Raw genomic sequence first — 26,165 nt, forward strand, 5'->3', positions numbered from 1 at the left:
AAAAAAAATTGCGCATTGTTATAGTGTAATTCTCATATCATGCTAATATTTTCACTTCCTTTACTGGATATCCAGAAGACCGGCTAAAATTAACTTTAGTCTAAAATGTACGCACTATGTTCATTTAGTTGGCCTTTTAAAACGTTAATGACAGATTTAGTTGGAAAAAATTAATCCAAAAATTTTGCTCGTAATATCAGTTACGATAAAGCCTGATATTAAGTTGTCTATCACAATGTATTTGTATTAGCTATATGAAAATACAAATCTTTTCAGTTTATCTATTATTAGATCCTACGCATATAAAAGGCTAGTAGTTCAACTCCTTACCGTTGTGCGAACATACGCGTCGATGTCTATAGTATATTAGAAATGATCATTTTAGATTCTTACTAAAGAGGAATCTACCGCATTTCAAGAAGAACTGGCGAGGATTTCATATTATTTTTATAACAATGTATATTTTTGTTTTTTATATATAAGAGAAAAATGATTTTATTTTTCTTCAGCAGTCGTAATTGAACTAAATTTTATAAAAAAAAAAAAAAAACAAATAAATAAAAAACGTAGAAATTATTTCCGCTTTGTAACCTATCTTTGTTGTAAAAAAAAATTAATTTTATTCACAATAAAACTTCATATTTTTAATTTTTCTTGAAAGTGGTACACGGATGCTTTACTGATTACAATAAATTTAGTTAACTATAAATGATTAGTTTCTTGCTATAAAAATAATAATAAAGAGAAACTAAAGTAGAAAACAAAAAAAAATGAAAACGTAAGGAGGACAGCCAAGGAATGTATATATACATTATTATAATTATTTTTAAAAAATTATTAAGAATTTTATTTAAGTTTTCATTATAATCTGCACCGTTCTCGGTTATGAATACCCTTTAACACAATATCATTTCTAGTAGTTGCTTGTCCTCCTAATTTAAGATACAATTTTTGATTATAATTATTTTTTTAATATTTTCTAAGAAATTAAATAATTTTTACTAATTCCTTCCTTGCTTAAATTGTAGTGTGCGTAGTAATAATTTACCTTTTTTCTTACAATATACATTAAAAAAAAGCTTTTAATTTTTAAAAATAAAAATTAGCTAATTACAACATTTGTTATTAAGAACACTATATTAAAAAAATTATATATATTACATTTTATAGCTATATATATATTTGAAAGCCAGTATAGGTAAAAATCAATGGGTTGGTTTTAATGAAATAAACACAAACACACACACACACACACACACACACACACACACACACACACACACACACACACACACACACACACACACACACACACACACACACACACACACACACACACACACACACACACACACACACACACACACACACACACACACACACACACACAATTTTGTTATTCAATGAATGATGCTGAATAAAAATACTGAAACGAACGCCAATATTAAGGAATGTTCTAAAGTGTTATGAATGTAAGAATTATGTCCATAAACCACTTTTATTTTATTTAATTAGAAGAATCGTTTGATGATTGTTTTACGCAAATCGATCCAATTGTTTTCGATTTAGTTTCATTTTTAAAATTATGTATTGTTTCCCTAAATAATTAATAACTACACAGTTTTTAACCAAATAAAAAAAATTAGTTTTGTCTTGAGATTAATACAAAAAAATCTGATGTGGACACAACATATTTCCTTTTACGCCTGTTAAATTACATATATACATTTTTTAAAAAATTAAAAGTACATAAATTTTATTTCACTAATAACATCTGATTTTTTTCATGTTTTTTTCATTGTTATTATTGAATTATTATTTACCATAAAACTTTTTTTACAATCAGAGGTTAATAATTATTAATAAATCAATATACTTAAATTAAAAAAAAAAAAGTTAAAAACGAGAAAAGGAAACGAAGTCGGATTCGAACCGATGAGCCTTCCCCTTGTAAAATTCAAATATTTCATTGATTAATATTTTATTTGGCTATAATTCTGGAAGCAGTGAAAATAAGTACCACTTATGATATATCGTTCAAAATCTCTCAATAAGGGATTATTACTGCAGTTAACAAAAAGTCCAAATCCAAAAAATTTGGATTTTGAGCTTTTTTGGACATTTTTGGTCAAGTCGATTGCAATCAAAAGGGGAGGTGAACAACCAGATGTTACAACAGTCCTAAATCCAAAATTTTAACATTCTACTGCTAATCATTTTTGAATTATGCGAGATATATACTATGTACAGACGTCACGTCGAAAATAGTCAAAATGGATATTTCCGTTGAAATCTGAAAACCGAAATTTTTCGCGATTACAATACTTTCTTTACTTCGTACAAGGAAGTAAAAATCAATCGGTTAGGTTTAAAAAATATACGGCAAATACAGGAATAGACAATTTTATTCTTTTTTTTCAAACTTAACAATATATCTGTTCCTTGCATTATGTCCGTATGTACTCTCCTCTTTTCATACCTACTATTTTCACATTCTCATATATCCTACTTCCTTTTATCGTCTATAAGTTTTACCATTTTTCCGACCTCTCTTTTTCATTTTATACAACTCCTTCAAGCACTATTTTAATTTATTCTTCTCGTTTGACACGACCCGATTAGTAAGTCTTCATATTTCTGAATTGTTCTAATTTAATATTTATTCTTGTTCATTCATTTTTTCAATTAATTTATCCATTTAATCTTTTCCAATGGAAATCGGAGAAGATTTTTAAATGACATTAGCTTTTCTATTTAAAAAAAAAATTTTTCTTAGTATCCACGATTAATACAAATAGATAAGTATACTCAAAACATAACATTTTTATGTGATTATTTTTCAAATCTAACTCCATTTTAATATGCGTGAAAAAAATATTTTTCATGACGCGCCATATTTATTAAATCTTGAAAATACATTTCTATATTTGTATATCTTCTAAAGCCATTTCGAAAAGTAGAATTAAATCATAAAATATATGATTATTTTTCTACTTACTTATAATAAAAAAAAGTCTATTCATATAATTAATTTAAAAATGATAGTAACAAAACATTTTTTTATAGAAGGGTATTTTGTTGATTTTTTGTAAACGTCTTTATAAATATAATTATTTTGTTTTATTTAACGATATTTTTATTTGTAACATAAAAAATCAATAGCAAACCGAAAATTCTGCAGTGTTCTCAAAAAAAAAGAAGAAAATATAATAGTGTATATTAAAGGAGGCCAGTCATTATTTAAAAAAAATATTTTTTTTTTATAACATTAATATTGCTTAATATTTTGAAAAATTGTAAATTTACGCCGGCATTTTTTAATGTTGGAAAGAAAATTTCTGGTTTTAAACCTTGAGAGTATAGAATTACAAGTAATAGTTAACAGTAAAATAAATATTAATGGACTACTTGTAAAATATTAATTTTAGTGTTATTACTGATTAAAACATCAAGTTAAATATTGCTCAATATACTGCACATTTATTCTTTATTTAGCAAAACATTTGTTAATGCTATATCTAAATCATTGTCATATTATTATTATTTTTAAATTCAAATACATTCTAATAACAACTTATCAATAAGTTAGTCTTAGTTAGTTACTTAACAAATAAGAGTAAAGTTGTAACTTAACATTGAATAATTACGATTGAATAAGTATATAGGTGTAAAAAACAAAATATAAACATTTTTTAAAACTTTCACTTGTTGAAAAAAAGAAACTTTTAAATAAGATACGGTTATACTAACTAGTGATAAAAAAAAGTTTTTTATTCAGGAAATCTTTTACATGTTATTTATGCAAAACTGAAATGAATGAACTTGCCGCAAAACAATCCGGCAGAACCTTGAAAATTTACTGCGTTATTATATAACATACAATTTTTATGAATACAATTTAACTTAGCTAATCAAGGTATTTATCGTTTCGATTGGATAATCAAATGTACGTATAAGCAGTGTGTTTGTGTATGCACGCACCCATATTTGTGTAATAAAAATACACCTAACATAAAATTATTTACTGAATTTCATAAATTTGATATTATGTAGATTTCATTATATAAGAACAAACTGAAACTATATCGCATGAAACTAGACTGGTATTAATTCAATAAATATCGTATTAATAATTTACTAATATAAATAATATATAAAATAATAATACAGGAAACACTTGAATATATGGGCGTTAGCAGAATCACAGGGGAAGGGGTTACATACATAAGTTATGTAAAACAACAAAAAATCTTCAAGGTATCCTTCTGAAATAGGTATAACTCAATGAATCAGACAAAAGAAATTGTAATTATTATCATAAATACCATGAAACTTGCATTTTATAATCTAAAAGCAGGTTTTATATCTTGCAAAAGTTTTTTACATTGGTCCTTTCGATACAGACCGTTTGTTTCAAAACGAATATCGGGGTTTTAAAGTTATGAAATATTTAAAATGTTTTAATTACATTGATAAATTATAAATGAAATGAAAGAGCAACTCAAACAGTTTTTGCTAAAAGCGTTCAATGTGAACATTATTTATCACACGGCACACATCCAGCCGATAGGAATCATCAGCAAGTCTACAGTAACTGATGCGACAACTACTTCAATCCTTGTATCAAGCCGGGTAACGACGGCACATACACTTGAACCTTTATAAATCCCCAAAGAAAAAATCGTGTGGAGTTAGATCGGGTGAACGTGGAGGCCACGACAAACAAGCCCTGTCATCTGGTCCCCGGCGACCATTCCACGGTTGGGGAGAATTTCATTCAATCAATCACGTACAGCGTTATGCCAATGAGGAGGCGCGCACCATCTTGTTCTAAAGTTCTGTGGTTCGTATTGCAGTTGTGTAAAGACCCATAGTTGTAGCATATCAATATAGTTCATTCCAGACACCAAGACACCCCTTTTTTTTTTGTTTAGCCTCCGAGAATCAACGTCAGGTATTACTACAGAGGATGAATGAGGGTGATATATATGAGTGTAAATAAAGTGTAGTCTTGTAGAGTTTCAGGTTGACCATTCCTGAGATGTGTGGTTAATTGAAACCCAACCACCAAAGAACACCGGTATTCACGATCTAGTATTCAGATCCGTTTAAAAGTAACTGACTTTACTAGGACTTGAACGCTGGAAATCTCGACTTCGAAAACAGCTGATTTGCAAAGACGCGTTCACCACTAGACCGACCCGGTAGGTACCCAGACACATCTGCTTGCGCGAAAAAGAACGGCTCTTAAATTTGCCGTCGGGGCACGGTAGAAAAAAATATTCAGTTTTGAGGTGTCTCGTTCATACTGCAATATTTCGTGAGGATTTTCTGATTCCCAGATATGTACATTATGAATGTTTACTTTTCCGTTAACATGAAATTTTGATTCTTCACTTAATACAAGATATCTTCATCATCACGGTGCATCATTTCATATGCGAAGCTAGCACGCAAACCATAATATGTAGGCTTTAGAACTTATAACGGCTGTAAAGAATATGGATGCACTTGTAAGCGTTTCCTTAAAACCTCCACACAGACGCCAGTGCAACTGCTAATTCGTGGCTAGCCTTCCTAACGGATTTTCTAGGACTACGCACAAAAGACGCTCTTACATGTTCAACATTGCTTTCGAACACACTCGGTCGCTCTGTACACTTCCCTTAAAAGTACAGCCAGTAGTTTCAAATTGTTTATACCATATAAGAATGTTATTCTCACTCGGGGATTACAACGGAACTTCAAACGGAACGCACGTTGAACGGTAATTGCAGATTCACATTTGTGAACTGTAAAACATAGACCGCTTTCTGTTGGAAGATGCCAACTCTACTACTAGTGCTTCAAGCGGACTGTAGAGGCAACAGTTTATGAGCTCGCGCACAGCTAAAACTGTTTGATGTTTGAGTTGATCTTTCATTTCATGTATAATTAATCAATGCACGTGAAACTTGAGAAACATTACATAGCTTTAAAACTCCAATATTCATTTTGAAACACACGGCTTGTGTACTTCAGTTAATATAAATTTTAGCTCTTTCTTTTTTTATTTTAATTTCCCGCTTATGTAGTGTCACAGCCTGACAAATAAATAGTGTTACAGACGTCATGCAATTAAAAATAAACAAGATAATGGAATCTATCCAAAGTAAATTCACTCTGCATTGGTACAACTAGTGGCATGATACAGCAATGGCCAGAACTTTCTCTGCAAGATTTCTTTTGGTGTAGCCTTAAGATTAAATTTTTAATTCCGTTGGACGTTTATAAATTTACAAAAAAAGACACTCTTTCAAGGGTAATTAATACTTTGAAGATGAGAGATTTATTTCATGTGGAGAACAAATTGGATGATTAAGCATAAACAATTTTTTTCGGGCGAAAACTTCCAAGACAACTACTATCCGGAGCTGGATAATTGATTTAAGGAAGAAATCAACTCTCTAATGACGAGTACTTGGAATGAAAACGGTGAATCCTTTTTCATACGCGTTCCAGAGCACTCAATAAAAGATTTTCAATGACATTTAACTCCTTAGATACAAATTAATTGTAAATATTTCCTGTGTTACCATAGAAACATAAATATGTTTTAATCTTTGAGTTTTGAACCTAAATTTCCTTGGTCTTCTTGCAAAAACACCAAATTTCATCCTAGCAATAGAATTCATGAATTTTTTAATTCCTACGAGCAGTTTAATCTTACATATAGGATACGGTCATATTTCTAAGTATAGAGGAAAGCGGCTTAATCCCTGAAGCAACCTTCATTTTGATAAAAATTGTGTTAAGACTTTGCTTATTGTCTTCCTTTTTACCTTAAAAAACATCCGAAATTATTCGGATATTTATTATTAGTTTATACTATAATATTATTAATATTATTAGTTTTTTACTACCTATACAACATGAAACCTTATCCTCATTAGATAAAACTTTGTTTTGGTCAATATAAATTCGTCTCATTATTTGCTGGACCGTGTGTAACAAAGTAGCCTATTGTTATCGGTAAAAAAAGACTCCGTTTCGGTTTTTTCTTTTTTCTTGCAGCATAACTCGAGTTATGCTGCAAGAAAAAAGTATGGTAATCAGTCAAAAAATGGGATATGTTTTTTGCCGTATTTTTTAACCGGTTTTTTTATGTCTTCCTAAACATGGTAGTAGTGCAAGTGGATCAAACAAATTAATACTTTGGGGGCTATATTGGTGAAGGAAGAAGCCGAACAAAGTTTAAACATAGCAATTTTTTAATTTTTTCATGTATCATTATTTTTCTACTAGCTTTCTACTAGACAAGATAAGAATAAATAATCAATGCCAGGAAAGTATAACATCTTGATTATACTTTCTGGTATTAATTTTTTTTTTAATTTTAATCGACGTCTTGTTTAAATACAAAAAAAAAATATAGATTAAAAACTTTTGTATATATGTATGCTTAATTTCTATTCACCTTTTTATTTCAGAAACGATGTAACTTAAAATCATAAAATATGGGGAAATTAGTTTTTGTATTAGGAGAATTGATGATTTGAACTTTAATTTTTTCATGTATCATTATTTTTCTATTAGACAAGATAAGAATAAATAATCAATGCCAGGAAAGTATAACATCTTTATTATACTTTCTGGCATTGATTTTTTTTTAAATTTTAATCGACGTCTTGTTTAAATACAAAAAAATAAATAGATTTAAAACTTTTGTATATATGTATGTTTAATTTCTATTCACCATTTTATTTCAGGAACGGTGTAACTTAAAATCATAAAATATGGGGAAAGTATTTTGTGTATTAGGAGAATTGATGATTTGAACCTTTTGTAAAGAATGTTTTAAGGAGGTGGAGAACAACTGAAGGACTTATGACTACCCTAGCAGAGAGGTATGAGCGGTTAGCTGCTAAGCCGGCTGACACACGGGAGGTTGTGGTGAGGGAGACTGTTCCTGTTCAGTCCCAGCTCAACAGCCGATTACATTTCCTCAGCGTAAACGATACGCAGATATTTTAAAACAAACGTGCGAAGCAACTTTGTCTCGAAAACAACTGGTGGTGGTCTTCGTAAATTTAAGAGAAGAGGCAACCACTAAATCCAGCAAGAAGAAGACGAAGGACGAATTTCACGTGGACCTTAAACAAAAGATTTCGAACCTGAAGATTCGTAATATTAAGGAAACAAAAAACGGGTTTGTCGTAATTTCTGACGACAAGGAAACCATTAAGGTTATTTCTGACTCTTTAAAGGTCGGTAAGTCCGATACAAAAGTTAACCCTAAGAACAACAGGCGCCCAAAAATCATAGTTTATGGTATAGATCGGCGAGGGTGAGTTGATGGTTCTCTTTAGGGATCAGAATACTCAGATGGACGAGGTTTCTTTAAAGTCTGAATGTCGGTTATTGTTTAAATCGGGTAGGCGCCAGGCGAAGCGGCTACCACGGTATCTTCGAGGTTAGTAATACTTTATTTATCAGCTTCATTAAGGAGAGTATGTTATTAGTAGACTTCTCTTCTAGTCGAGTTAAGGAATATTTAGATGTCCAGCTTATTTTAAGTACTGCAGGTAGGGTTACAGGGCTAAATTCTGTAATCATCCTACAGTATGAGCTCATTGTGGCGACGAGGAGCACAAGCGTGACAAGTGTCCTAATAAGTCAGAGGGTCTGACTTGCATTAATTGCAAGCGCTCTCAGAAAGACCAAAACCACCCTGTCAATAGTAAAAAATGTGGACACTGAGAGCTGTTGATATATATTACAACTCAATATTTAATGGTTAGATTTGGTCAGTTAAATGCATAGGATGCCTACATTGTTCAAATTGAGCTTGGTGAGATAGCACTACGTCGAGGGTTGTATGTTGTTCTGTTATAGCATCCATACATTTTATTTGGTGAACTGCCAGTTTTTTCTCGTTGGAAGAGGTTTTATTTTGATTCAGATAGTATGTCCGCTGTTTTGTGCAGAAGAGAGATTGACTGCGTCTTCATTCGACAGCTATCAAATAATCATAACGTTATGGTTCGTGTGGATTTCTGAACTTGCATCTGTATGTTGCAAGTTCAAATTTTCAGTATATAGATCCTGCTGATCGTCATCTTGAGATCTAGGATAACATCCTTCGATTCTATGGTACTAGTCCAGTCCTTATTGGTGCAGATGTGAACGCTAAGTCCCTTTTACGGCATAGCGGTTTTATCGATGAGGGCGGTGAATTAGTAGAGGGCTTCTTAGCCCAGCATGGTTTTCAGGTATTTAATGTACCTGGGTATTTGCCCACCTACGCAGGTAATGCAGATGGGCGACGGTTGTTTGGAGGAACGAACATCGACATTACCGTTGGTAGGTATATCCCTGCCAATGTTTGTAACTGGAAGGTAGTTAATGATTGCTCAAGCGATCATCGATTGATTCTTTATGAGATTGCTGGTGATTTGAGTGAGCGCTACCAATGTAACATTCCAGTTCAGCAGAGTCGTTTTCTGCACAGGTATGCGGACTGAAAAAAAATTGTTGATTTTCTTTCGGCTAGGCTTCGAGTTTTGGATCGGAGTCTGGCAGTTCTGGATTTGGAGGACCTGGCAGTGATTCTGTCAGTGGCCTTTATTGACGCCGCCGAAAATTCAATTTTCCGCAGTTCTGGTTGAGAGAGGCTTGTTCCATGGTGGAATAGGGAATTGTCAACTTTGAAACAGGCCGTCAATTGTTTGTGGAGAGCTTCTCAACGTGAGGGGTAATCGGGAACGGCGGGCGGTTCTTGTGACTAAATAAGAGATCGTAAATTCAATATTTTCACAAAGTTCGGACGGCGAAGAGGAATTCCTGTCGTTCTTTTGTGTATGGGAAGGGGAACAAGGATGCATGGGAAGTCGTCTGTAGGGTATATGAACACAAACGACGTAAGGAAGTTCTTCTGTCTGTCCTTTCGACTCGGTTTTGCCTAATTTCAGACATGTCTGAGATCTTACGCAAATTACTTGACGATTTACTGCGTGATGAAAGTGAAGCTGAAGAAACCACATCCTATTTGCGGGTGCGACGTGAGGTTGCTCAGCTTCACGGGGGTGCAGTTTTCTTGGAGATTACCGATGCTTAAATGAGTCAAGTTATCTGCAGTTAAGGTAGGGGAAAGGGTCCAGGTTTCGATGGAATAACGGCAGAGCTCCTTGTTCGCTTGGTTGGGGTTAGTGTGAAAACAGTCACGCGCGTGTTTAACAAATTACTGTTTGGAAGACACTTCCCAGTATGTTGGAAGAAAGGTATTGTAAATTGTTGTTTAAAGGAGGCGATAAGGTTCCCGTTGTTACTTCATCGGATAGGCCCTTGACGTTGCTGCCGGTTATTGGTAAGGTCTTCGAAAAGGCTCTGTACCTGTTATAAATGAGAGATCAGAAAAAATTCGCGAGATAGAACGGCATGACAATGCTTTATGGCAGGCCACATGGGATGAGGTAGAGGGTGGAGTTATACGCATGGTCTCTTCCTAGACGTTGTTGGTTTGCGGGACGCATCATGGGTTCACCGTAACAAGAATGTGACGCAATTTCTTTCTGGTCATGGCGCTTTCCGAGACAGCTTCCGAGACAGCGATTTGGCCTGTTGGATTCAGGTGTGTGTCCAGATTGTGGAAAATTAGATGACGCATACCATGTAATTTACGAATGCGCAAAATATGAACTTATGCACACAGAGACTATTTGTCGGATCAACATTAGATCTCCGTGAGAATTGGAAAAACCGGGCCGAATGAGTAATCGTTGAAAAACGATTTTATCGGGATCGTCAATTTCATTGGGTACCTGGTACAGGAACGAATTGCCGAGGGATTTACGTTTCGCCTGGTCTTTCCTGCGTTTTGGTTTTGTTGTTCTTGTGTTATAAGGTTTGATGTTTTTGTAGTGTTTTGTTTGTTTATTTTTATTTCTTGTTTTGTATTGTGGTTACTTGAACTCAACTTCTAATCTATCGGGTAGGTAGTTGCATTTTTAATTTTAGTTCCTTCATGACATTCGGTTTTGTTAAAGACACGACGTAGATGCGTTTTGTTTTAAAGAGTTCATTTCCTAGTAGTATACCGACAGGAATGTCATATGTGGTATTCGCATCGCTGGCATCATGACCTTGGCGAGAACAAGGCTGAGAGATGGCTTTTGCCGAGGTTCTGAAGATGACTTCCGGTAAAGTTCATAAGGGCTAGGTACGGAAGGGGTGGCGTGGCGACTGAAACTGCCACAAGGAAGACACCCTCTTTCCGTATGGGGCCAGGATGTACCTCGAACAGGATTTTTTCTTTTTATTATTTTTTGCTTAACCTCCAGGACCACCGTTAGCTATTGCTTCAGAGGATGAGATGAATGATTAGTAGCGTGTGTGAAAATGTCATGCCTAACTGGAATTCGAACCCGGGACCTCCGGATGAAAGGCCGAGACGTTACCACTCGCGCAACGGAGGCCGGTAACCTCGAACAGGATTGGAGTGAATGAAAATTCTACTCGTGTATATGTTTTACCTCACAAAATATTAAAGCTACCAGAGATAATACTATTAAAAAGTACAAAAGCACTCCGTACCAATTAAAAATGATTATTATAGATTTTTATTTAACTTATTAAGGTTTGAAACTGCTATGAATTGTTTCTTAATAATTAATCTCTAAACAGCGATTTTTTCTTAACTCTTTTATTTTTATTTTTTATTAATTATTTTTATTTTTCTTTAAATAACGATTTTTACTAATATTTTTTATTAATTATTTTTATTTTTCTTTAAATAACGATTTTTACTAATATTTTTATTTTAATTTTTATTAATTTTTCTCTAAATATTCAAGGTTAAAACAGCTTTCATCTAAAGTACTAAGTAAAAAATCCTAGTTTATTCTTTTAACTTATTATGCTATTACAAAGCATTTTGACCAATTATTTTTCTAATTATTGTTATATAAACTGGGGAGGAGAGCCAAAACTAAACAAATGAAATCTAAAAAATGACCATTTAAAGTTAATTCAATATAAGATATGAAACCTGATCTACAACAAATGCAAAAAGTGTTATACTTTCTAAACATTATAGTTACTTTCGTAAAATTAGAATAACTTGTTCTGTTTTTTTAATGAACCAAATATAAAAATGTATAAATATATACAAAAATAAAAATGTTTGACCTCATTATTTTTGTTACAATTAAATTTTTTTTTTTTTTTGTAAAAAACAAAGAAAAAATGTATTTATAAAATAATTAAATACTTACATCCAGCATACAAAGATAGAGTAGCAACCAGTACGAAAACTAAGAATGATGCAATAATACAACAGACACATCGATAATGTGTGCCTAATTTTCTAGTAAATCTTATATCACTATCTGTTGATAAAATTGAACTTGGTGTACCAGATCTTGCTAGCCATACTGGTCTTGTACTGACCGAACTGACTGATATCTGAAACAAAATAAAAATAAATGCAATGAATAAAAAAGAAAAAAAGAAAAGATATTAGAATATAAACGAGTAATACAAAAAGAAGTAAGAAATGAACATCTGTTAATTAATATTTAAAAAAAATTATGTTCTGTTTAATTTTATTGACTGGGAGGTAAGTTATTTATAAGGCCTAAGCTATAAGTCCATTTTATGCATTAACGCGTACTTAAATCCAGTTAAGACTTTTAATGAGTTGCAGAGGCTGTATGAATTTGGAGAGCGAGGAAATTATCTCAGACATTTATCCTTTTTTCCCTTAAAAGAGAAAATATGTTGTTTTTCTTAATTCCTGCAAATCTTTAAAGAAAGAGGATCAGAAAATCAACTGAACTTATAAGAAAACATGGAGAAAGGTATAGAGAAAGAGGAAAATAGGTAAGACTTTTTCAAGAGTTAAAGAGACAGCATTAAACTGGCATAAATTGATAGGAATCTTTAAAGTAAAGAGGATAGACTGGAAAAGTACTGAAAGTATTTAAAAAATAGGTCTACGTTTTTAGCGGTAAAAATATATGAAATTATAGCAGATTGACTAGAGCCTGGTAGAGAAGTAAGACTTGGATGTTACTACCGATGTCATTTAATGTTGAATGTTATTGAGAGACAAATAAGATTGAAGTGTTCCAAAGGAATATACTGTTAGAAAAAGGAATGAAAAAGTATGGAAACGAAATAAATACGGGAAAACGAAATTTATAAGTGTTGATGTTAGAGATGGCATGGGACAAGAAAGGATGAATGGTACAAATTGAAAAAAAAAAACAAATTATCTGTAGAGTTTTGGAAGAGTAAAGTACAGATCAAGAAAATAATTGCTAGGACAAAGAAACAAGAACAAACGAATATTATGCAGCGGTACGAATCTAAAGCTAAGAAACTGACTAGTCAAATATGTGGGATGTTATATTGAATGGGCGTGAAGCACGGATATTAGGGAAGGGAGAAAACGATTGGACTGAAGGTTTTAATATGAATAAACTTGTAGAAATTATGAAAAAATACGAAGGGAATATAATGGATGGATTGAGTGATACATGGGGAGGCAACTTATCAGGATTGTTTGGGATACAGCATTCTTACGAACATTTTAAAAAGGAAAAGAAACTGGATTAGATACATGAGTAAGAAAGTATTATTAAAAGTTTTTGTAATGGGTCTTTCATTTTCAGCTGTAAAAGTATAACTGTTATAAAACAAAAAGTATGCAATTAAATATCAACCAAATCTTTTATTTATTTTGAAGTTTATAAATTTACATAATCTTCGAAAAACAATATCATTCGTATGGTTTTGCTTGACATAGCTAAGTCTATCAACAAAACTTTGCATGACTTTCGAAAACCAGCTTGAATTCCACTAATAACGCGACGAATAGTTGCTTTTAGGTCATTAATCATTAGTAGCTGAGAAAAAAGTGTAAGGGAAACAAATGATACAATTTTGGTGGCCAATTGACGTTAACATTTTGTGAAATTATCGAATCACCAAACCTTTGATGCAATAACTGAAATTGTTTCAGAAGTTGTGTGCCTTGTTTAAAACCACATCTCATTCAAATCAAAATTTTTCAAATTTGCAAACAAAAAATCACGAATCATAACTAGATAGAGTTCATCATTTACTGTAATAGCAGCTCCTTGATAATTTTCAAAAAAATTAAAACAGCTGTAACCGATTCCATATTTCGATAATAAATTTTTATGATTTGAAAACGTTGCTGAGGCGTTTAGCGTTCCATGATTATTTGTTACAAATTACTCAAAACAAATAACGCTTGAAAAATTAAAAAAAAATCAACGTTGTCACCACCATCTGTCAAATTTTTTGCGCTCATTTTGAAATGCCTCTTGAAGGAGAAAAAATATTGAAGTTGGAAAGAAGGAAACTATTAAAACTGTTAAATTAATTCAAGAATAGGTAAATAAGAAAGGAGACCAATGCATAGACATGGGACAGGAGTAATTTGAGATAACAGCTGTACTATTGTAATATTGGTACTTCCTGGATGTGTTAATTCTGAACAAGAAAATTTCATCAATAAAAGTTCAGTATATTTAACAATATACTGAGAAAGAAATGATGCTGTACTTTATAGGAGAACGATCTCAAAGATAAACTTTAGTCTTAAAATGAAGTTAAACGAAAAAGAATAAAATATTTAACACGTTATCTCTGAGAGAGATACAGGGTGAGAGAGCGATTGGAAATGATGTTTGACGTCAGAAGGAGGTTAAGAGTGAAGGTGAAACCATGTATTAAAATTGTGGCAGCAGTGGCTTGGCGATTGAAATGTTCCGTCTAGTACACCTCATCATCATTCCTGACTAAAAAATAATCATAATAACCGCCATCTTACAACGAAAATTTTATGAAAACTTATTTCATATATGTTTCCTTTAACGAATCTTAAAGAAAAATTTCATAAAAATCGGAAAACGTGTTTGGTTGTAACAGCATCAGAATCAAACATGGTGGCAAAAAAAAAAATAAATAAAAAAAAATAAAACAGGATCTCGCTTCGTTCGGTCAAAAAGAAAGTTTAAACTAAGACATTTGTCTAATAGGTTTTTAAAAAGTTAATTAAATATTTTTATTTCGATCATATCAACAATTAGAATACTTCCGATTTTGAATGTAACTTTAAAATTTGCAACGCATTGCAGCATAATGTATACAAGTAGAATATTTATGATGAACCGTTACTCGATAGTTGTCTAGTAGACGTATCGGAACATTACCAGACGACATAAGAAATCTATGCATCAACCTTATTACGTAAACGGTAAATGAAATCTTCCAGACACGAGTGTTTAGAATTGATTTTCATTGCAATACAGTATCTTTAATAAGTAAAACGCTGCTTTGAAAAAATCGTTTATCATTATAAAATTTTATTAATAAATTATGTAATATATTTAGTTTATATTAAAATAATAACAAAAACATTCAATAATTTTTGGTGGGGGCGTACAGAACTACTTTATAAAAATAAGTAAATAAATAGCTGTGGCCTATAAGTCGAGATTTCAGATTTTTTAGTTATCTTTACAATGCGTTATTCTAAAAATTTAATATCTTGTTAAAAAGTGAAATGAATGAACAAAATATTCGGCAATATATTTTCATACAGCCTTTTTTTTAATTTAGTTATTATTTATTATTAAAAAAGATTCTTGATTAATTTTTTTATCATAAGCCTTCTGAATTTTGAGGTACCTTTATCTTCTCTTTCCTTTATCTACTTTAATATATATAAATGTATAACACAACATATAACACATGTCGATTTTTAAAGTAATGTTTTTCTGTATGGCTTTTTAATTCAAATAAAACCGATCTGTCCGATTGATTAGTTCATCATGGTAGAAAAGGTTTATAAATAATAATTAATTTTTTTTCGTCAGTCCGTCATCTTACTTAGGTCCTATTCTATTAATGCTATTTCTTTTTCTTTTGTTAAGTCTACAACTTTATTTTAAACTATGATACATAATAGAATCCTCATTGCTTAAAATATTTCCTGCACAAAATATAAAAAAAAATATAGTACTAGCAATTCAAATTAAAAAAAAATTGAAGAAGGTGGAATGTTCACGATATAGGAGTGATTCAAAATGGACTTCACAATTTTAAAAGTGTATGAAAATGTACTGAGATAACTTACAAATTCGATTGAGGTCTCATTTTATAGAAAAGTACATCAAATTTGTTACCCAACAATCACTTTGGTTTGATATGGCTCCCACTTGTAATCAGACGTACATCCCACCTGAAGTTGATTTCATTCCAGACTGTAGCCAGCAAGTCAGGCGTTACTTCAAAGTCTTAGCTCAACAAGATCAGGCAAAGGTGGTACATAAACCCGACAAGAAAAACTCTAGCGGGGTCGAATCTGGGGAGCAAGGTGACCGTGCAATTGGACCTTCACGACCATTCCATTGACCTGGGAATAGAGTATAAAAAAGTGTCGGACTTGTAGGCGATAGTGAGATGTTACCCCGTCTTGCTGGTCATCTTATTCCATCTTTGTAATCATCGTCTAAGGAATTAGAAAATTTTGAAGCATGTCCAGATAAGCAATATTATTTGCGGTTGCCTCCTGAATGGAGAACGAGCCGTTCTGTTTGGAAGAAGATCAACCTGTCTCAACGAAGGTTATGTGCCAAGAGTAAACTGCATGCCAAATAGGAGGCTCCTTACCGTCCTCTGTAAGTAACTGTAAGTAACTTACGTTAACTGCAGTTGCTGATTGCAAATCGTGAAACCAAAACACACAGCGAGCACGTTCCGCACTAGAAAATGTATTCATTTTTAACAACACTGGTAACAGGATTGGTGGCCGAATCGGTAATAATAAACTACGCGAGTCAAAACTTGACGTGTTTTGCAATGAAATAAGACCTGAATCGAATATTTAAATTATCTCAATAAAGATTTATATGCTTTTAAATTTGTGAAGTCCTTTTTGATTCATCCGATATTTTTATTAGTATGACTTCTAGGTTGCTGGTGCTGGATTCCATTAGTATGTTGGTAAATACGAGTATATACGTAGTACAGAATATAACGTCGTAATGATTTAAATTCGCGTTACGCTATGGATCTCCCTTGAATCCTGCAAATGAAGTTTAACATTAACGTCAGATCGATTTACAAGACGAGATTTAAAGCACTTAAATTTTGTAAAATCGACTTTAAAATGACATAAATCAAATATGAATGGATAATTAATAGATTTTAAGTATCACACGCTAGAAAAACACAGTAACTTAATTTTTTAGAAATATTTCTTTAATTCTCATAAGTGCCGCTTTATTTAAAACAAAGTGAAATGTTTTTTTTATAGGATTCTAGGACTTTAAAAAAGTTCTTGTGACTAAGTCATACTTAAAACGTTAATTCTGATTAGAAACTAAGGAAATAAGCATTTATAGAATTATCTTGCGATAAAACTGATACTTAACTATTTCTAATTATTATTCAATTCAACAACAACAACAACAGCAACAAAAAAGAAAAAAGTTTATTGGTCAGCTTTCATTTAACAGACAAGTTAGTTATAAATTGAAATTCAGATACAGGAAAGAATAAATTAATTTATCAGCACCTACATCAAATAAATAAATCGCTAAATATAAAAAAAAAGCAAAACCACTGTTTGCTTCTTAATAACCTAAATGTAAAGAGAAATCAAATGATCATTCTAATAATTCGTTTAAGGAAACATAAATTCCCTCTCCTCTCATTTAGATACATTCATAACATAAAAAATTCTAAGTGAATGGAGATAAAATATTAACACGATCAATTAAGGACAACTTTTTTAAATTGAACTAAAAATTAATGTTCGTTATCAAAGTCTAATATATAAAGATACGTAATCTAGTATTATAACTAGTAAAAGTATATATATATATATATATATATATATATAATCCAAAAAATAACAAACGGTAGTACATAAAATAAACAGAAGAAATATTAGTTTATTTTTAAACTATTTAAAGTTTTTTTTTTAGTATAGCAAAATTACTTCTTCTTATTTGAAGTATATGCAATATATGGTCCATTAATTTATTACTTAACATGAACTATCATAATCTTTATAACAACAATGCCGTATGTAAAGCATTGAAATACAAGAAATACTAATCTGAATTACTTTCTCTGAAAATAATGATGTCCATTGCACTGTAAGTTTCCTGTAGTGAACAGGAAACTTACAGTGCGATACAGTGTAACAGGATACTTATTACTTTGTAGTGAACAGAGAAATAAGTATCATTTGTAGTAATCGATATTACTTTCGGTACAACAGAAAACAATTTCATTCTACTCTTTCATAAATAAGTCTGATATAGGATATTTGTTTTTGAAATAACTACTCCATTTTTGGGAGTAAATTCTTTCTTATTAAGTAGACTACAACCGTTAAGGTTAGTTATGACAATAGTACTTGCCATGTAGATATGTATTCGTTTATTAACGCCGTTATTGAAATACACACACACATATATATATATATGCAATCGAACGAACAGTTATGACATTTAAGAAAGAAAGAATAGAAAAAAAGGATAATACTCGTATATATACCTAAAGATTATAAAAATGTCGGTTAAAACTGAACGGCCTTCTGAATATTAATTTTTTATTTGGTAAAACCAGATTAAATGTCACGATATTTCAGGATGAAGAAAATATTAAAAAACAAAATTTTACATAATACATCAAATAATAATAAATAGTTGAATTATAAAGAACCATCAGTGATCTCAAAAATGAAAAAAAGAAGTATTTACAGTTAGACCAGTGGATAAATACATAAAATGGAAAATAACACAATGAAAATAACGTTTTATTACTACAAAATAACATTCTGTACTTCTTTTTACTATCAATAAAAGAGACCTTACTCAATTCAATAAAAATATACATATAACATACCTAAAACAGTAAACAGTTACATAACGTTTCCTTTATATTAAGAAAAAAAAATGTATTGCGGTAAAATGAACTTCATGATAACTACAAAGCAAGGGTTTCTTTTATTATTATTTTTTCTATTTCTTCAGTCATCTGTAAAGTTATGAGTTTCATTCCTGTAGAGATATAGTCTGCATTTAAATATTACAAAATAGATATGCTCTGTGGTTTGCATTTCAGTAAAAGAAATCAATAAGTGGTAATAATAAGAATAAACTATAAAAAATAAACTATAAATAGAGCAAAAATTGAAACTACGTGATCTGTAACTGACCAGTATCTGTTCTTAGAAGGTAATAAGCCTACATTTACAAGATAACTACCATTGAAAAACTGTCAAAATCCTTTATAATAAACGTAGTAAATAAATAAGCTTTTTCAAAATGAATCACAAGACTTTTTAAGGAGTTTCGGATATGAGAAACTTTCGATCACATTTGAGTCTTAAGAGCAATAAGGAATATGACATTTTCAAATCGATAACAATTTTTGAAAAACTTGCGCAGCTCTCTGGGCTTTTCGTTTCCAACGCTCTCACTATTTCGCAGTCAGAAACGCACTAATTTCAGAATACAAGGCATTACATACGTTCAACTGAGTAGACCCTACTCACAAGCATCAAGTTTCAACTCGCTCACCACTGTGACTTACCGCATAAACGTACATCAAAAATACACCACTTTTCAGTCAACATAAGCTCAAACTGAGATTTTGTTGCCTGTTGTCGAAGTTAAATTGAGCGAAACTCAAGAATGTCTCAACCAATCTTGTTCAAATTTCCACATGCACAACTTCATATAAACTCCTTCAGCATATCCAAATTTCAGTAAAATTGATGCAGTACTTTTGTAGATTTTCGAGCCACAAATTTTGTACATAGGCTCATATATAAGGAAAATACATTTTAAATGAATGATATTTTCGTACTCTCATAACTGAAAACGTATAGAAAATTCATTCAATTTTACCACCAAATCCACCGTGTGACCGAAAATATACCGTACTTTTCTTAGAAATTAAAAAAAAATAGATACGACAAATAAAAATTTATATTTTTAAATCTCTTCTTAGTAATCTCTTCTTAGATAAATTCACCTAGATAGTTAATTTCATTAAAAACAATAAAAACTAAAAAAAATAATGAAAAAGAACCAGTTGGAGACTATTCAGGTCAAATATCGACCACCAAATTAGGATAAGTTAATTTATAACATAAACGAAGTCAAAAGAATAAACTCTTATCTGTATGAATTAATTATAATTAAATTTATTTTTCTTATTAAAAGAAAGAGACAACTTTCAAGTCGTTTTTAAATTAATGTTCTTCGTTAATATTCTATAATTTACATTATACGAAGAAAACCGGTAATGATTGTCATTACCTAGATACTACAACTGTTTACTAATTTAATGCCAGCTGAAAAATGAAAAAAATTAAATTTAAGGCTGCTTCTTTTGAGCATTTAAAAGAAGCAGCCTTAAAATCTATTTTATAAAATTTATAAAAAAAAATTGAAATTTATATTAATCATAAGCTAAAAGGTAATTTGAATAAAATAATAAAAATATAAAATTCAAGAACATTTTAAAAATAATAAATATCACTAATTAGATATGTATTTCTGCTGTTAAATTAATAAACAAAAAACGTCATTTACAAATCATCAAAAAAACGTTTTACCTGTATTAAGAAACATGTAATGCAATATTAGAACCAGGCACAATACAGATTATTTTATTTACAAATATTATAAGAGGTGAACTCCAAGACACTACCAGTAATTGGTTCTTTTTTCTATCAAATATATCTATCCTAATACACCAATGAACGGTAAATCTACCACGATTAAACAACTGAACATTTTCATAAAATGTTCACTTTAAAAGAATAAAAGAATAAGGTAATGTATTCATACAGAAAGAACTTTCTTTAGCCAAAACAAAAAATATTAGAATACACTGAACAAACAGTTTCTAAATTTAAAACATGCTTAACTTATTTGGAAATAATTAAAAATAGTACATGTTTCTAATATGAATTCACAATTAATTATATAAAATTTTTCATAATACACCTCCCCAACACTATATATGCTCTTTATAACAACTAATTATTAAACTAATAAATTTAATAAATGCCTTTACACTCTAGACAGAATAAAACGAAATAATGCATTAACTATATACATAAAACATCCTTAATTAATCCTTACATAAATTACCTGGGGGATATGAAAAAAAAACATTAGAAGCCAAAAATAATCTGATATGGCACACCCACAAAAATAGTAATAAAAAAAATTATTATAGTATCACGTAGGCCATTATAAAGATTACTATTATTATTTCATACGTATATACAAAATACAATATACTCGTAATAAAAAAATATTTTTAAGACCAAAATATATTAAAACACTTGTAATATATTTTTAGTCAGGTTATACAGAAATAACGTGAAATGTCAGAACTATTAAACATTAATTCATTCATTATAATAGAAAATAAAATAAAAAGAGAGAGTGTTAAAGAGAACAAGAACGCTGAATTGAAGAAAAGAGGGTAAACAAAAAAAAAACTGTGCCAAGAAAGGATAAAAGAATACTATACTGAAGACAGAACAAACATAATAAGAGGAGAGAGTTGTATGATTATGACTATACGGTTTGATAAACGTTTGATAAAGAAAAAAAAATATATATATAAATACAGATTATGTTTTGTTTCGTTGCTTCAGGCTGTTTGATGAGCATTATCTAACCTTGACCTTGTCTGAAATAAGACATTAAAACAGTAAAGTAGTATTAATAATAAAAGTAAAGGAAGCAGTTGTGTTTCTGTTGGGAGTTTGTAGCGCTATAGGTTGGTAGGTTATGTTAGGTAGGACATTACGGTATAGGTAGGTCATTAACATTATTGTTTTGTTCTGTTTCTTCCATCTAGATTGTTAATGTGATGCGCATTTCTCGTTCTACGTAACAATTTATATTTCTATGGATAAATATTAAAATAAATAAGAAGTTAGTTAGCAATGCATAAACAGATTAAAAAAAATCATTGTACTCTTTTAATGAAAGAGTTGAATAATAATGAATAAAAAAATCGTAGAAAAAAGAATAAAAATTTTATTCGGGTTCGTTCATACAACGTTGAATGAGAAGCAAAAAAATGAACTGGTTCAATAATATTAATCTTGTTTGCGGTCTACCCGTAAGTTGTTTAAACAATATAGAGCTCAAATATAGTTAAAGGTTGCGACATGGGCAAACATGAGGAATAAATTAGTATTAAAGTCTAAGTACTTCTGATGAAAGGGGAAACCAGCAGATTCTTAATGAAATTATTAAACGGGAAATATAACAGAATAGATAGCAACCAGCAAACCTAACCCTTCACCAAACAAGGGCATATTCGCAAGAAGGTAAACCATTCACTGTTCTCCGTCGAAACAATTAACACAATTTAACAATCACCGTAACTATGAATTATATATATATATATACTCGTATATAAAACCGAAGTTTGTTCTGTCTAGTCTTGTCTGGTTTGTTCTCGCATCACGCGAGAACCAACCGACCGATTTTCATTATACATTCTAATTATCCAGAAAGGTTTTGAAGCCATAGATCGATACCCTAGCCCCATCAAGGGTGAAGTTGTGAATTAAAAATATTCATTAAAGAAAAAAATTATTAATCTATTTCCTTCAATATTACTAGAAAAAAGGCGTGCCTACGGCCCGCCGCGAAAATGTTACATGGTATATGTTTATGGTTTATCATTACAGATGATTTTGTAAAATGTTCTTGCCAATTGTAACTAAATAACGTTCATGAATTTAGCGTACTAACAACAACAAAAACTTTTTCAACGAAAAGCTTCAAAATTCTGCACATTTTTACCTGTTTCTTGAGTTGTGAATGTTTAACACAGCTCAAACCTCAATGTTTCCCTTTTTATCCCCAAAACACAAAGATAATTATAAATAAATCGTTCGTATCAAAAGGTATAAATCATTCGAACGAAAGAATCGTTCGTGGGCTGCGTGCAGCTACTCGGCGCCTCACCAATGGTTCGCTCTGCGCCAATAAAAACAAAAATATGTGCACATACAACGAACAAATAAACCCACGAACCATCCTTCTTTATATTACTATTATTATTAAATGGAGAGTGATGAATGATATTTCTGTCCCCACGGCAACCGAAATGAATATGAATATGAATTTTTCGTCATCAAAGATGTGTATAGTTTAGTTACTATAGTTACTAATATTCTCAACCCACCGGGTTGGTCTAGTGGTGAACGCGTCCTTGCAAATCGGCAGATTTCGAAGTCGAGAGTTCAAATCCTAGTAAAGGCAGTTACTTTTTTACGGATTTGAATTCTAGATCGTGGATACCGGTGTTCTTTGGTGGTTGCTTTTCAATTAATCACACATCTCAGAAATGGTCGACCTGAGACTGTACAAGACTACACCTCACTTACACTCATACATATCATCCTCTGAAGTAATACATGATGGTGATTCCCGGAGGCTAAACAGGAAAAAAGTTACTATTATTTTGTCTTTTTTAATTTACTCTCACTTTTTCATGTTTCTATAAACCCTGAATACTTTATTTGTTATTTATCGGTATCATTTTCACAACCATGAGGGTAACGAATACTGCGGGGGAGGCCTTCTCGCCTTCTCGTTAGACGGAAAGGCAATTGAAGCGTAGGCTTACCATACGTCCGGGATTAGCCCGGAAAGTCCTGGTTTTTATAGTGCTGCGAGGGGTAGTCCGGGTTGCAGAAATGTCCGGGGTTTGAGAATTTTATGACTGGCGAGAATATTTTTTAATTTTCAACCTATATGTTCGACATCACGTTTTTAAACATTCTCTTATGGTCGTGTATCTCTCAGCCGATCTTGGAGCAAGCGCTGACATCGATTTTGACGGAGGTGTGGCTATCGGTCTCGCAAATAAAGAAGGCAACCATTTCATTATCTACTGTTAAACATCTGCTAAATGTTAAAGTTAATTCAGAACTTTCTTGTTGTGAATTTTGTAATGTAATTAAAAGAAACAAACCATTTCTGAAAAAGTCATGTCTAGTGAAAAATACAACTGAGTAAATAAAGTTTAATGTTTCAGTAAAGTGTTAAAGACCTTTATGTAATCTCAAAAATATGTTCTGGGTTGGACCCAAAAATATATGGTAAGAATATTGAAGCGAGCTCTGCAACCCTGGGGTCCAGGCCCGGAGGAATCTCTAGGTCGGCTCTGGCATTCACCTGGGTCCCGGGGGTTCAGGGGGCGCGGACCCCTCTTGCTAGACGGTCGGGAGAGCGAAATGAATCCCGACCGGCTATTATATATATTTTTTTTTTTATTAAAGAACTTCCACTTCTATTATATCAGTAAATGTTACTATGAATTTCCTCTACGTTATAGGTTTTCTATACGTATAGCTTTTACAATACCTGTCCCAGGATTTCTTATGGTTGAGACGCGTGTAAATCCCTGATATACAAGAGGCATTACTGAGAGATGCTTTTTCTGAGAATAATGATGTTCAATTTACCCCAGTTCGAAAGGGTTCGGCTATCATCAGTTGACTTAGCATGCTGATATGGAGCTGTGTATGTGGTTCAGTAAAGAAGGCAACCATTTCATTCTTCATTTTCCTTTGTAAACATGATATAGGATGCTTGTTATTCTTGAAGAAGGATATATAATTTTCAGGAATGACTTGTGACTCTTTTCAGATTGCTTACAACCTGTAGAGTTATGGTTTCAGAAAAAAAAAAATTTTCTATTTAAAAAAAATCCTGATTTATTCAATTAGAAAACAAATTCATAAAATATTAATTACAAATTTAATTTTTAAAGCAATTTTTATTCATTTTTTTTTATAACACTTCATAAATCACTTTTCATGCTAAATAATCGGTAGAACGCGAATTATACGAATACTACATAAGTATACGAAAAATTCATAACATATTTTTACATAGTGTAAATAAGGTAGATAGAAATAAATTTAGAGATTATTTTACGTTTTAGTTTTTTTAATGTATTTTTCATTTAAATGTTTTGATAAAATACATTAAAATTAAGAAAATAGCAGGCTCATTCTCCGTTTCGGGGAAAAGAAATTTAAACTATGAATGTCTCCAGTGTGAGTATATAAAAGATTTGGTAAGGAACAATTTTTTCCAGTATAAACTTAAAATGAAGTATTTTACGAATGTCTAAGCTCTTTCTCATTCATAATGCCGGAGAGTTGGATAAAATACATAATCCATCAGAAGAGAAAACTATAATGAAAGATTATTGATTTGTAATAGGATTTTAGGAATTTTTTTTTTTTTACTACGAATAATGTAATATTGTTTATAAAATAATTTTCAATGTTAGGACAGTATAATAAAAACACCTACTCCCTCAAAAAAAAAAAAAAAATTGGTTATATAGACAACTTAAAATACACACACTTTTATGAAGAATTAACCAAAGAAAAATAAACTTTTAAATGCTAGCGTTGCTTAACTACGCGTAACAACAAAAAATGTTGTAACGAAGCTTGAAGAACGTAACGTGTACTTTTTTTGTTTTCACTTGATTAATTAATCACCTACATAAGCTCAAAGCTTGTGGGTGGGAATATGAAAATTGAAACTTTTTAGGTATGAAAAATATCATGTCTGATTGAGATTCGAACCCAGGATCTCCGGATGAAGGCTGGGACGCTACTACTTCGCCACGGAGATTGGATGAATAGTAAAAGTTGGAATAAAAAGTGTTCTCTTGTATAAACTCATGTTGTAATGAATTTATTACATTTGATAAAAATTTAAAACGGATTGTCTAATAATTATTTAGCTATTATTTTTTAAATAAAATGTATAGAATTTTCTCTATCGTTATTCATTAGGGTTGTAAGTTACATATTTGTTGATGACAGCAATAAAAATTTGTTGAAGATGAAGAAAATAAAATAATTCATGACAAAAATGCAATGTATATTAAAATTAAAGAAACATTACTATGTATTACACAAAATAGCATTAAAGGGAATTTCTCAGCCTACTTTTGTAGGTATTAAGATAACATAGGTACCGGGTGATTCAAATAGGACTGCAAAACTTTAAAAGCATATAAAAGTTTATTGAGATAATTTACAGATTCCGTTGAGTTTTCATAAA

At 31.2% G+C, this 26,165-nt stretch overlaps 1 protein-coding gene across 1 annotated transcript in view; it reads right to left on the reverse strand.

Moving 5' to 3' along the window:
* The window catches only part of LOC142323894 (atrial natriuretic peptide-converting enzyme), a 298,697-nt gene that overhangs the window by 74,003 nt on the left and 198,529 nt on the right, over positions 1-26,165 (reverse strand). The window contains exon 3 of the mRNA XM_075364224.1: positions 12,252-12,441. Coding sequence (XP_075220339.1) covers positions 12,252-12,441 — 190 coding nt within the window. The remainder of the gene's footprint in view (positions 1-12,251; positions 12,442-26,165) is intronic.

This window comes from Lycorma delicatula, chromosome 4 (assembly GCF_047948215.1).
Source record: "Lycorma delicatula isolate Av1 chromosome 4, ASM4794821v1, whole genome shotgun sequence".
NCBI lineage: Eukaryota > Metazoa > Arthropoda > Insecta > Hemiptera > Fulgoridae > Lycorma > Lycorma delicatula.